This window comes from Syngnathoides biaculeatus, chromosome 13 (genome assembly GCF_019802595.1).
Source record: "Syngnathoides biaculeatus isolate LvHL_M chromosome 13, ASM1980259v1, whole genome shotgun sequence".
Lineage (NCBI taxonomy): Eukaryota > Metazoa > Chordata > Actinopteri > Syngnathiformes > Syngnathidae > Syngnathoides > Syngnathoides biaculeatus.
The window spans coordinates 28,513,391-28,526,224 of record NC_084652.1 but is presented as its reverse complement, the minus strand read 5'-3'; the positions used below and the strand labels follow the sequence as shown (position 1 = coordinate 28,526,224).

The 12,834-nt window shown below is 55.7% G+C and overlaps 1 protein-coding gene across 1 annotated transcript; it reads right to left on the bottom strand.

The window, feature by feature from the left end:
- Nucleotides 1–504: 504 nt before the first annotated feature.
- LOC133511319 (protocadherin-8-like) lies at nt 505–3,908 on the bottom strand. The gene is made up of 3 exons (XM_061840118.1): nt 1,384–3,908; nt 1,074–1,272; nt 505–790 (listed from the first exon to the last, which is right to left on the bottom strand). The coding sequence occupies exons 1-3, from the start codon at nt 3,670–3,672 to the stop codon at nt 525–527; spliced, it is 2,754 nt and encodes a 917-aa protein (XP_061696102.1). The 5' UTR covers nt 3,673–3,908; the 3' UTR covers nt 505–524.
- Between the last annotated feature and the right edge of the window lie 8,926 nt (nt 3,909–12,834).

Here is a 12,834-nt window from a genome sequence, read left to right as displayed (position 1 = left end):
CGCCCGACGACTCCGGCCGGGACGGAGAAGCGGCAAGTGAAGGTGACCTTGAGCGTGACGCGAGGACGTCGGGCCACCGCCGCGGTAACGGCGCCGCCCGTCGGCGGCCGTGTGCAATTCCTCACAGGAGCCTCAACATCCTCCCGCCTACGAAGGTGAGTGCAGTAGTTCAAAGTTTATTTTCCTGTCACAGCTTTGTGATCATATCCAAAAATATGTACAAGTAATATGACATTCGGGCCATTTCATACGTCGTCGTTAACCCGAGTTGTAACGTCAGAGTCCAGCGGCCGAGCCGCCCTCGGGGCGTCGGCGCCGTTAGCGTGCTTTGAGATCCGTGGACTTTTATCAAAAATAAAATCTCTGTATGTACAAAGTTTGCATACGCCGCAGTTGGTGTCCAAGGAAAGTCTGAAAGCGGTCTCGGTACGGGAGACCCGAAAAGCTTTTGCCGGCCCTCTCCGGCCAGGGGGCGGCGACCTCAACCTGTCGGGAGCCGACGGACTGGCGGCCGGGCGGCTCCTTCAGGCCTCCCGGTCGCGGCCGGCCGCGTACGCGGGGACGCTCGCGTCGCCGCACGCCTCCCGGCCCCCGGCGGGCCCGGCGTAGTCGTACACCCCGTCCAGCACCTTCTCGTAGACGCTCTGCAGGCCCGCCGTTTTGGGGATGTGGGCCCGGTGGCAGTTTTCCCTTCGGCGGGGGTCCCGAGGCAAGGAGGACGCGGCCGAGGGGCTCCAGCAGCGGTCCGAGTGACCCAGAACCTTACACTCGCTGGTGCACGCCCACAACGCTAAAAAACAAAAGGAGAAGAGTTTACTTCAGATGCAAAGTGCGTGAAATCTGTTTAGACTCCGCCCCCTCGGCAAAATAGACGCAGTTTGGATTCGGCTCGTGGCGAATTTCCAATAAACAAAAAGAAAACATCCAAATGTTTTCTCTTTTTATTGATTGTCAATGATGATACGGGATGACGGCTGGATGGCAATTTGGACCGCACAAATGTGTGGCCAAGACAAAGAGAAGCGCTGAACCCTGAAGGGCAGAAGTTGCCCCCCCCCCCCCCCCCCGCTCACCGTTTTGAGCGAGCGTCGTGGGAACTTTCTTGAAGCCCGCAGCGTCCGCGCTGACGTCGCTGTCGCTGTCGTTGAAGTCGCTGTCGCCCTTGCCGCTGTCCTTGGCGCTGAAGGTCGGGTCCCTGGAGTTTCCCTTCCAGATGGCGACGGGCCCGGCGGCCTCCTTTCCGTCGCCGTAGCCCGGCAAAGTCGAGTACCCCTGCGAGCGAGATGGAGGCGAGGGTGAACTTCTGCATTGGCGCCTTTCCGCGAGATTCGCGTGCACGCCGACGGGACCGTTGGCGGTCTTGGGTTGACCTTCTGGACTCACCTCACGGTTGTTCCTCCTCACGTTGCTCTCCGGCTCCGAGTCATAAACGCAGGGGACCTCGGAGGCCGAGACCGCGTCGGCGTCGGGGGCCCGCTCCGGCCCGCCTTTCTCCCCGTAGGAGTCGCCGTCCTCGCCGCTCTTGTCTGCTCTGTGGCGCTTGCAGGTGGTGGCGATGAGGATGATGGCGAGCAGCAGGAGGGTGCAGCTCCCCGCCAAGATGACGATGACGACCACGGACGGGTCCCACCGGCGCACGGGGCGGTCGCCCGGCGGGGAGCCGGCGCCGACGCCGCCGACGACGACGAAGCGCAGCGCGGCGGTGGAGGTGAGGGCGGGCCTGCCGTTGTCGCTCACCGTCACGGTGACGCTCAGGGCGTCGTCCGCGTCGCGGCCCAGCAAGCGATTCAGGTGGACGTCCCCCGTGAGTTTGTCCACGGAGAAGGCGGAGTGTTCGCCGGCGGCCAGGCCGAAGGAAAGCTCCGAGTTGGCGCCCTCGTCGGCGTCCCGGGCCTCCACCCGCGTGACGACGTAGCCGCTGGGCGCGTCCCGGGGCAGGAGGACCTCGGCCCAGCCGTCGTTGAGCGCCGGGCGGGTGATGGCCGGCGCGTTGTCGTTCTGGTCCACGACCTTCAGGAAAACATGGGCGCTCCCGGTCAGGGGCGGGGAGCCGCCGTCGCTGGCCGTGACCCGCAGTTCCAGTTGCTTCATCACCTCGTAGTTGAAGCTCCGCAGCGCGTAAAGAGACCCGCTGGCCGGGTCCATCGACACGAAGGTGGAAATGGGAGAGCCCATGAAGACGCCGTCGCTTAGCTCGTAGGTGACCTTCCCGTTGGGCCCCGCGTCGGCGTCCCGCGCCGTCACCGTGGCGACGTAGGCACCGGGCGCGTTGTTCTCCGCCACCGCCACCTCGTACGCGGGCTCGCCGAACGCCGGAGCGTTGTCGTTCTCGTCCGTGAGCCGGACGGTGTACTGAGCGACGGTCCGGAGGGGCGGGGAGCCCGAGTCCTCGGCCACCAGCGTCAGGTTGTACTCGGGGATCTTCTCGCGATCCAACGGGCCGGCGCTGACGATCATGAAGCTGTCCTGGTAGGCTTGCTGCAGTCTGAAGTGACGGTGTCCGTAGAGGGCGCAGCGCACCCGCCCGTTGGCTCCGGAATCCCGGTCCGAAGTACTGACCAGAGCCACAAAAGTCTCCACGGCCGCCGCCTCGCTGACGCAGGCCACGTCGGCCGCCGCCGAGGTCACGGGCGCGACGGAGATCTCCGGCGCGTTGTCGTTGACGTCCCGCACCTGCACGACGATCTTGCAGACGGCGGGGCTGGGGTCGGACCCCAGGTCGGAGGCCTGGACGTCAAACTCGTACGTGTTCTTGCTTTCGAAGTCGACGGGGCTTTCCAGGGTGAGCTCGCCGCTCTTTCTGTCCACCCGGAAGAGTCGCCGGATCTCCGGGGGCGCCTGGCTCCCGAGGCCGTACACCACCTGGCCGTTCGGCCCTTCGTCCGGGTCCTCGGCGTTGAGGCGGAGCAGCGGCGACCCCGCCGGGGCGTCTTCCGACAAGTCCACTCGGTAGCTGTCGCGCTCAAAAACGGGGCTGTTGTCGTTGTAGTCTTTCACTTTGACGGTGACGCGTGTGCTTCCCGAGCGGGGCGGGTTCCCGCCGTCCACGGCGACCAGTTCCAGCGCGTGGGAAGCCCGAGTCTCCCGGTCCAGCTCTTTGACGAGCACCAGTTGTGCGTATTTGACCCCGTCCGCCCTGCTCAGCACGTCGACGGAAAAGTGGCCGTTAACCGAGATCTGATAGCTTTGGATGTAGTTCAGCCCGACGTCCTCGTCGGTGGCGAAGTCCAGCGGGACTCTCGTCCCCACGGCGGCGTTCTCGGAGATGTCCACGCCGGACTCCCGGCGGGGGAACGCCGGGGAGTTGTCGTTGATGTCCTTGACCTCCACCTCGACGCGGATGAGCGCGAGGTGCTCCCGGGAGAAGGCGACGGCGTCGAAAGAGACGAGGCATCGCGGGGCGCGTTTGCAGAGGCGCTCGCGGTCGATCCTCTCCCCGACGCTCAGCTGGCCGTCGCTCTCCCTCAGGCGGACGAAGGACGAGTTCGACTGTTTCATCATCCTGAAAGTGGAGCGCGAGGCGGAGGGGACGTCGTCCCTCAAGTTACCGATCGGCGCTCCCGGGGCGTCTTCCTCCCAGGTCTGGTACTTGACGGTCTTTGCCTCGGCCAAAGCCGCCAGGCTCAACAGCGGCGGCAGCAGCAGCAGCGGCAGCCACCCGCTCGGCCTCATTTTGCCGCTTACCTGAAACGGACCCAGAGAAGTCCTGCGACGACACTTTCCCGCTCAGCGTACCGGTCCAAAATGTTCCATTTGTGCGCGAGCGCGCCCCGTCCCGGATGCTCTGCTCGGTTCTGCTCTGCCTCTTTGTCTGCCGCTCTCGGCGCAAAGCGAGCTGCGGAGGACCGCAGCTCGCTTTTGTACGGGCGGGCATGCAAATCAGCCTCAGCGCGGCCAATCCGGGCTGCGGCGGGGGGGGGGGGGGGGGGGCGCTGAATAACTTCCCAGAGACCTCCAAACCCCACCCGAGACTGAAAATGTGGGATGAATTCAACCGTCTGATTGAGTATGCGCCATAGTTTGCGGGGTTTGCTTACGGTCCTGAGGCTGTTAAATGGGGGGGGGGGGGGGACAAAAACATTTGAATAAGGAGGATGCCATCCAGCCGCAGATTTATGTTTTGACAAAGCTCCAAAACGGATTCCTCGTGAATGCAAAAAGTCACAAAATCCAGTCGCCCTTCTCCTCCTCCTCCTCCTCCTCACGAGGCCGACGACGTACGCCCTGGACTGGTCGCCGGCCAGCGAACGGTCGCAATTGTCAAGCTTCAATTTTGGAATCGTGAAAGCCACGCTGGCACGGCGACGCGTAGCAAGGCCGGATTGGAACCCGCCAACGTGGCCCGTTTTCCCCAAATGTTTCCACAAAAGGACTCGTTTGGTACTTTTTCTGGAACATTCCGACTCGTGTGAAGCGATATCGTGCACCAAATATTGATTTTGTCACGTATTTACCATTCATCGTGTTTTGTTGTGCCAATTGTTTGTGTCGTTGATGAATGTGTGCTCCGCTCTTGTTTTTTGTTTTTGTTTCACTCAAAATCATCCAAACGGGATCCGGTCCAATCCTACGACCTACTTTGAAGTAGTTTGAGTCCAAATGTAAATGGAATCTCTTGTCATTGTAATTGTGAGTCCATTTCCAGATGACTTTTGCCGCCGAACGAATTGCCAAAAGCGTCGTGGAATGCGTTGCGACCGCTGGGAAAATCGGGCTCTTGTCGCATTCCCTCCATTTCCGATTTATTAACAAGCCCCCCCCCCCCCCAACGAGCACATCAACGTTGATCTTATTTGAATTGCCGATCATCCGCCCCCGAAACGTCTCGAGTTTGTTTTTGGGCCGCATGGAAGCGGCTGTAAAAACGCGCCCCCCTCCCCGATCGGCCTCGGCTGCAGCTGAAAACGGGGGCGGGGGGGCGTTACCAATGGGATTTGGCTGCGAGCGCAGCTGGGAATTGAATACCGAGACGATATCAAAGGTGTATGAAGGCCTCGTTAGCGGCGGGGCCACAACGGCTCGGCGGGGACCCCCCCCGACCCCTAAAGCCCCCCCGCGCAGATCTCAGCCTGACTACAGCATCGTTGCCCCCCCCCCCCATCACTTTAATGACAGCGAGATGGGAGACAAATTGCTGTGGACGTCGGGCTCCCACCAATTTGGGTCTATTTAGGGAGCCGGTGATGGACCCCCCCCCCCACCACCACCACGGCTGTTCGGGCTCCGCCCCCCCCCCAAAAAAAAAAGCTAATATCACAAAGAACCCATCTGGCAGCGCCAGTCCAAACGTGCGTCCTGCTGAGGTTTCACGCTTGAGCGGGGCCTGCTTGCTTTGGACGCGCTTATCCACACAAGTGGCGTGCAAACAGTCACAGTGCAGCTCGGCTTCTGGCCGTCGGAAACGCGCTCAAATCGGATTGATGGATTTCGGACGATTAGAACCGCCCCGCCGATCCGTTTCAGGTGTGCGCCGGAGGCCATTTTGGAGCCGACTTTTGTCTTTTTTTTTTTTTCGGGCTGGTCGACGTGCGACTTTTGGACGCATTTCGGGGGGGAATCCGAGGGGTGTTTGGGCTCATCCTGGCGTTGATCGCTCGAGTCCATTTCACGTGTGCTCACTTGAGTTGTTTGGGGGTCGCGTTCCAGTTCTGGCGCTCGGCAGTCGGATGCGGATTAGCGTCAAAAGAAGAAAGCCGGCCGGCCGGCGTCACGTGACGCAAAGCCGTCTGCACGCGAGCGGCACAAAAGGCGAATTGGAGCGCGCGTTGCGATCTTCACGTGGATTTTCTTCCCGCGGCCGTCGGGAATATTTGGGGGGCCGGCCCCTGCTTCTCGTCGGGGGGGGGGGCTTAACGCTTTCTGATGGAAATGGACGATTTTGGGGGAGATCCTTCGCAAGTCTCGCCGAATCTTTGCCCGACTCACAAGCGGGGCGCCGCTAATTTTCCAACGAGCGCGTCAGATCCACCCGTCCATTTTCCCAGCTGCTTATCCCCACAAGGGTCGCGTCGGCGCCAAATGCGATGCAGAGAGATTAAAAAAAAAAAAAGTCGGCTTCGTCTCCTTGACAACCGGAAAATGACAACATCCATAGTGAAATATGCTTTTGGTACTGCCAAGAAAAAGACACGTTTTGCTAACCTGCACACAAAAGGGAAGAAGAAAAAAAAAAGATACTAAACATGGCGTGATAGTTTCTGTTTTGTTTTGTCCTTCGCGACAGTCGGGTCAAGTCGGGTCCTCCGCTTTGGCTTTCGTTAGCGCCCGTCGACGTCGGCCGCCTCCCCAGTGTCGCTTCGCTTTCCAGGTGTGCCTCCTTGTCTGCTCTTTCTTTTTCTTTCTCTCTCTCTCTTTAATTCTCTCCCATTCTTTCTTTCGTTCTCTCTTTCTTTTTCTCTCTCTCTCTCACGTTCTTTGTTTTTTTCTTTCTCGCTCTTTCACTCTCTCTCTTTTGCTTTCTCGCTCTTTCTCTCTCTCTCTCTCTCTCCCATCATCTTTATTTCTCTTTCTTTCTTTCTCTCTCATTTTCTTTCTTTCTCTCTCTCTCTCCCATCATCTTTATTCTCTTTCTTTCTTTCTCTTTCTTTCTTTCTTTCTTTCTCTTTCTTTCTTTCTTTCTTTCTCTTTCTTTCTTTCTTTCTCTTTCTTTCTTTCTTTCTTTCTTTCTTTCTTTCTTTCTTTCTTTCTTTCTTTCTCTCTCTCTCTCCCATCATCTTTATTTCTCTTTCTTTCTTTCTTTCTTTCTTTCTCTCTCTCTCTCTCTCTCTCTCCCATCATCTTTATTTCTCTTTCTTTCTTTCTTTCTCTCTCTCACACGTTCTTTCTTTGTCTTTTTTCTTTCTTTCTCCCTCCCTGTCTCTTTCATTCTCTTTCTTGACCTTTCTCTTTTTCACTCTTTATTTCTCTCTCATTTTCTTTCTTTCTCTCACGTTCTTTGTCTTTTTTCTTTCTTTCTCTCTCTCTCTTTCTCTCACGTTCTTTGTTTTTTTCTTTCTCGCTCTTTCTCTCTCTCTCTCTCTCTCTCTCTCTCTCCCATCATCTTTATTTCTCTTTCTTTCTTTCTTTATCTCTCTCACACGTTCTTTCTTTCTGTCTTTTTTCTTTCTTTCTCCCTCCCTGTCTCTTTCATTCTCTTTCTTGACCTTTCTCTTTTTCACTCTTATTTCTCTCTCTTTTCTTTCTTTCTCTCTCGCTCTTTCACTCATTCTTCCATTCTCTTTCATTCTCTCTCTCTCTCTCCCATCATCTTTATTTCTCTTTCTTTCTTTCTCTTTCTTTCTCTCTCTCTCACACGTTTTCTTTCTTTCTTTCTTTTTTTTTCTTTCTTCTCCCTCCCTGTCTCTCTCTCCCTGTCTCTCTCTCTCTCTCTCTGTTTCTCTCTTTCCCTTCCGACGCCTTTCCACGGTCCCCAGTCGTCTTTCTCCGCTGAAAAGGGCAACAACGGACGCACTCGCCGACTCTCGATGGGGAAACGCGGTCGCGACCATCTCGAAGACGCGGCGTCGGACCTTTTGGCCTAACTCGGAGCCCATCTGCCGCCCATCGCGACCCTTTGAATGGCGGCGCGCCCCCCCCCCCCGCTTAACACCTCATGAATACAAACTTTCACACCCACACGCAGATTGCGGGCAACTTTAGTGCCGCCGCCGTCACGATTGCAAAGAAATGCGGGGGCCGGCCACGCCCCCCCGCCTCGCGCTCGATCGGCGCCATTGTGCCCGGGGGCGGGGGCGCAATCTGTGCGGCCGCCCCCGCCGTCTTTCTAATGACTTTCCGATGGTGATTTAAAGGCCGGCGCGGCCATCTTAAAGCCAAAAAAAACCAAGCAACCCCAACCCCCCCCCCCCCCGCCCTCCGCAAAGGCCCCCCCCCCCTCCACCGCCCTTTGAGCGCTTTTCAACGCGTTGTCCTTTTCTTTGGCGCCGTTTGGCCTCGACAGCGATTCTGGCCCACAAAGAACCGAGGCTTCTTGTCGGGGGTGCGCGGCTTGACCTTTGCCCCTTCCCGACTATGCGGGGCCCGTTTGGCGAGCGGGCAGAAGAAGAAGAAGTCGACTTTGGGCGTGCACGCAAGATTGATTGATCGATCGATTGCAGTTGAGCGTTTCCGACGGAGACCTTCGGAATTTGTCACGCGTTCGATTCTCGCTTTCAATCGATGTGGAATTTTGCATTCGGCCCGATTGGCGTTCATCTTTTCGTTTCACGCCGGATCGATTGTTGACTAGGGCGCGAGCCGAAAACGCGAAATAATGGCGCAAATTTTTCATTTCTCCTCAAAGGAACGTTGCAATTTTCCATGTTAACGAGCTCTCGGAAACGAACGGGACGGTCGTCGTGGGTCCCAACTTCTGCTTGGCCAAAAATGCAAACTGCCTCCGGCGAGCTTTTTCTTTTTTTTTGTGCGTGTGTATCTCAATAACCGTATCAATTTAAAAAAAAAAAAAAAAAGAAACGTCATCTAAGTAACTTTTATGAACTACTAACGAGACACATTTGGACATTTGTATTTTTTTGCTTTGGGGTTACTGATGAGCCTTTGATGGATTTGAAAAAGTCCTTTTGAAGAGGAAATTCCGTCTTTTGGGCTGGATGATATGAACGGGAGGGATTTCCTTCTTCCTTTTAAAAAGCGAGCGCTTGAAATTGCGACGATCCCGCATTTGCTCTCCGCGACACTTTTGGACGTCGCGTCTTTTCCAGGTCATCAAATCCGGTGCGATGGCAGAGTGGAGCGCTCGCCTGACTTTGGTGTGGCCGGCGTGGGATCGATTCCCGGTGTCTGTCGATATGCGCCACGCGAACGACTGGCGACCGGTCGTGGCCTTTCGCCCCGAGTCAGCTGGGATAGGCGGCTCGGAAAATGGATGGATGGATGATATCGTATCGTATCAATGAACACGTGCAAAGGCTAAAGACGAAACCTTTGGGCACTCGAGAAAAAGCAACGTCGACATTTTCCATTTTTGCGGGTGCCTCCTTTGTCATTGAGCCAAGTTGGGAGGAAGCGCTGCCACCTGCGGTTATAAAAAGTCTACACACCCCGGTCCAAATGCCAGGTTTTTCACGTAACCTTTTTACACCAGTCTGATGACGCATAACAAGCCGAAAATCAACGACTGAAATTGCGTTAGTGTGCACAGCCTCCTAAAATTGCGACGTGACGGCGTCCTCACGTTCGAGTGACTGCGCACGCACACGTCAGTCACCGTGAAAAGTGACCTCGATGAGCCCAACTCAAGTTGTGATGTTCTAGTCGGCTTTTCCTGACCTTTTTGCGGTCCCCTCTGACGGCACAAAGCCTTTCCTCCGCATCGCTGAGATTTTATTGTGACTCCACTCGTGAGGAAGGCTTTTACTTTGTTAAATGTTATTTAAGTTTGATTTTGAGATGGTGGCCGCGACCTCGACTCAAGCGGCAGTTTCCCACTAAGATAAATACACAAAACGACAAAAGCACACGTGAGTTTCAAAACTCTTTTGTGTGTGTGTTTATGATTTATGTTTTGACCGTGTGCTGCGCTTTCCTCCATTCGAGTGGAGAGAAATGATTTGGCACGCGTGCGCCGATGGAGCCGTTGACGCTCGTAAGTCAAAGCCCCGCCGTGACTGGTTTTGGGCGTTATTTCTGATATTCCGAAAAGAGGATCAGCTTTTGCAGAAGCTCGTGAGCGGCGGTGAACTTTCATAAAAACCCGGCGACTTTCTCCAAGTGGGGCAAAAAAAAGGGGGGAGGGGAAAGGAAAGAAAGAAAGAAAGAAAGTGAGATGAGGGAAGCGCCGATCTTCAAAGTTTGACTTTCACGCGCGTGGCCCAGATCCGACTTGATATTCTTGCCAATGTAACAAAGAAGGCGAGACGGCCTGAGATAACGGCACACTGTGTCATTATTTTCTTTTCTGTTGCTATTATTCGTCGGCGGCGCTATTTTATTATTGATAAGGCAACTCCGGGGATCCAAAGGAGAATGGTTGGAGGCGCCCTTAGCGGAGTTTATCCGCCGCAGCCGCCACGGCTCGGGTATTTGTCGCCAGATGGACGCTCGAAGTGCCCACCCCCGACCCGCCGCAGATGTCACGAGCTCACTAATGCCCCGGAACCGACTCGCTCAAAAGGCGGCTCCATTAGGCCCGTTCCGACCGCGCCTTTGCCGCCCTGAATGGGGTTCTGGTGGTCATACATACATAAATGAGGAGCTTAAGTGAGCCGTCGGGGACAAACGTTTGCATTCATTATGTGCGTATGGAGAAAGCCAGCACATAATGAATGCCCCCCCACCCCCCACCCCCACCCCCACGCCTTTGCAGAACTCGCAGTCTGCCATTCGCCCTTTGGGCTGAATTTCAATCTTTTTCTGTTGTTGGACTCAACTTTAATTAACATCAACAACATTCTTCTGGCTTACTGCACTTAGAATGTGCGTGAAGGAAGAAAGAGAGAGAGGAAGGAAAAGAAAGGAAAGGAAAGGAAAGGAAAGGAAAGGAAAGGAAAGGAAAGGAAAGGAAAGGAAAGGAAAGGAAAGCCTTCAGAGTTCAGAAACGCCGACGGGGGGGGGGGCAAATCCTCCCTGACGGCACTTTGAAATGGAAAGGAGTAGCGTCTTTCTTTTCTCCCCCGACTTTATTCTTTTCAGCTACTCCCCGCTTGGAAAGGCGCAACCACGGTACGCAACTCCTCCTTCACTTTTGTCAAAAGCGACTGCCTGTTGCGGATTTTCTGAGGCAAAATTGCCCAGAAATGACAAAAGGCGCCGATTTTTTTTTTTTTTTTTTTTTTGCTGGGCACGCTCATGATTGAAATGACCTTTGCGATCATTTCCAGTCAGTCATAAACGTTCCCAAAAAGATTTTGCTCCCTCCAACGTAGCACAAAGCTAAAGTCATCGTGCCTGGTTAGCGAGCTCAGGGCCCCTTCGCCGCTCATTCTAGAAGCGCCCCAGGATTGATTGATTCGGATTTTGGACTAAAAAGTCCCCGAATCGTTTGGTTCCAGACCAAGCAATGCGGTCTGGCCTTCGCAGCCCCAAATTGACGGGCTGGCTTCAAATTGCGATAGAAGGGACCAAAATGGCTGACAAGCCCTGCGATCGGCTGTCCGGGTCGTCGGCCATCTTTCTTCCCGGGCTGGCCGGCCATTCTTTTCCCGAGCGCGGGCCGCAGGTGGCGCCCCCGCGACCCCCCCCCCCCCCCCCACCCAACAGCGGTGGCCTACTTTGCTTTGCGGCTTCGGCTGGGAACGGAAATGAGCTCAACTTCCTTTGCGAGCGTTTGCGTCGCAAAACGCCACACTTGTTTGTACCTGACGGCCGTTTGTGCGTGAGGGAGCGACAGAGAAATGAAATCCATCATTTAGTTTTGCACGGAGCAACAGCGATTCGACACGCTTCGCTCCAGCGCCTGTTTGAACGCACACGCACACACCAAACGAATGTTCTTGAAGTCGTTGGTTCCACGTTTGAGTCTCGTCAGTGCGCGTTGACCGTCCGGCGCGCACGCACGTCTTGATTTGGAAACGATAAGACGGACGAGGGCTTGTGGGTTTGGCCGATTCGGGCCTCGTACTCCATCTCGCAATGAGCTGCTGTGCGTTCGCGCGTCGATGCCGGCAGCAAATTTTCCTGCTCCTTTGTTCTCCCCCCTCACGTCTTCTCTCTCTCTCTCTTTTTTCTTCTTCTCCTCCCCCTTTCTCAGATTTTTGGGGGTGCTCAAATTGAATCCCGGCACAGTGGTCACACTGGTTGGAGTTTGGCCTCACAAAAGTGTCGTGAGGACTCGGGTTCGTTTTTGTCCATATTTCACTCCCAGGTGGATTTGATGGATGTTTAGCTCAAGAAGTTGAAAGTGCACCAATTTCAACGTGTTCTGGAGCAATGCTTGTGAACAGCCAATGATCTTTGGGACGCCGCCCCCGGCCCCTTTTCCCACCCACTTGAAAGTTTTCCGCCGGTGCCGCGTCGCCCGGAGCAAGCTCACCTCCAAAAGTCGCCCGCGCGCGCCCACTTTGCAAACGGCCTGGGGCTTCTCCCGAGGACTCATTGGCGACGGGGGCTCCGGCACAAGCAAGCATCGGTGCGGCATCGGGACAAAGCCAAAAGTCGAGTTTACGGCGCCGCGTGGCGTTGCTTCCTCCCCCGGATCTCGCCGTTCCCTCCGTCTCTGGCTCGCTTCCTTTGCGGCGGACGGCCCGAGAGGACACCCGAGGGTTAGGGTTAGCTCATTAGCATCCCGTCGGAGGGGCGCGGGGCAGGGCGGGGCGTTGGCGAGTCTTTGCGTGCTTTTGTTTTGTCGTGGCGGGTGCGCCTCTCATCAGGCTGGGGGACAGCAGAAAATGACCAAATGTCATAATCAGCCGAGAGCGATTAAGCGGCGGGCCGGGGAAGGTTGAACAGATGAGCCAGATTTGCTTTTGGGATTGTCGTGTTGTGAATTCATTGGAAAGTGCGGCCGGCGTTCGTTGAACGTAGCAGATTGCGTCGGGTGCTCGCGAGGAACGGAACCCGAGCCGGCCGTTTCTCGGGTCTTTTTCCCCCGGAGAGAACGTTTCACCCGTGAGCTCCCCGCGCCAATGTGGGAAGAAAAAAAAAAAAAAAAGACTGGGAAAGCCCGCTAGAACAGCCGAACGTTGTTTGGTGAGGGCCTCGTGCCGTTGGGTCACGGTGACTTTTTCCAGGGACTGCGAGCGGCTCACCTCATTTGTGACAATCGTGCCGCGCAACTTGGGCGGAACGAAGCTTTTACCCGACTTCTCCAAAGTCTTCAAAAGTCCATCTGAAAGGTCGTCAGAAAACAAGGCCAAAGCCGCAGACGTTTGGAAGTCCAGAACTTTGGAACGAGCG

Bases quoted from the DNA above. Each gene is read 5' to 3' on its own strand.
- LOC133511319 (XM_061840118.1), bottom strand. From the start codon at position 3,672: ATGAGGCCGAGCGGGTGGCTGCCGCTGCTGCTGCTGCCGCCGCTGTTG. The intron at 1,273-1,383 runs GTGAGTCCAGAA...TCTCGCTCGCAG, and splicing joins TGAGGAGGAACAACCGTGAG to GGGTACTCGACTTTGCCGGG. The intron at 791-1,073 runs GTGAGCGGGGGG...TTTGTTTTTTAG, and splicing joins CACGACGCTCGCTCAAAACG to CGTTGTGGGCGTGCACCAGC.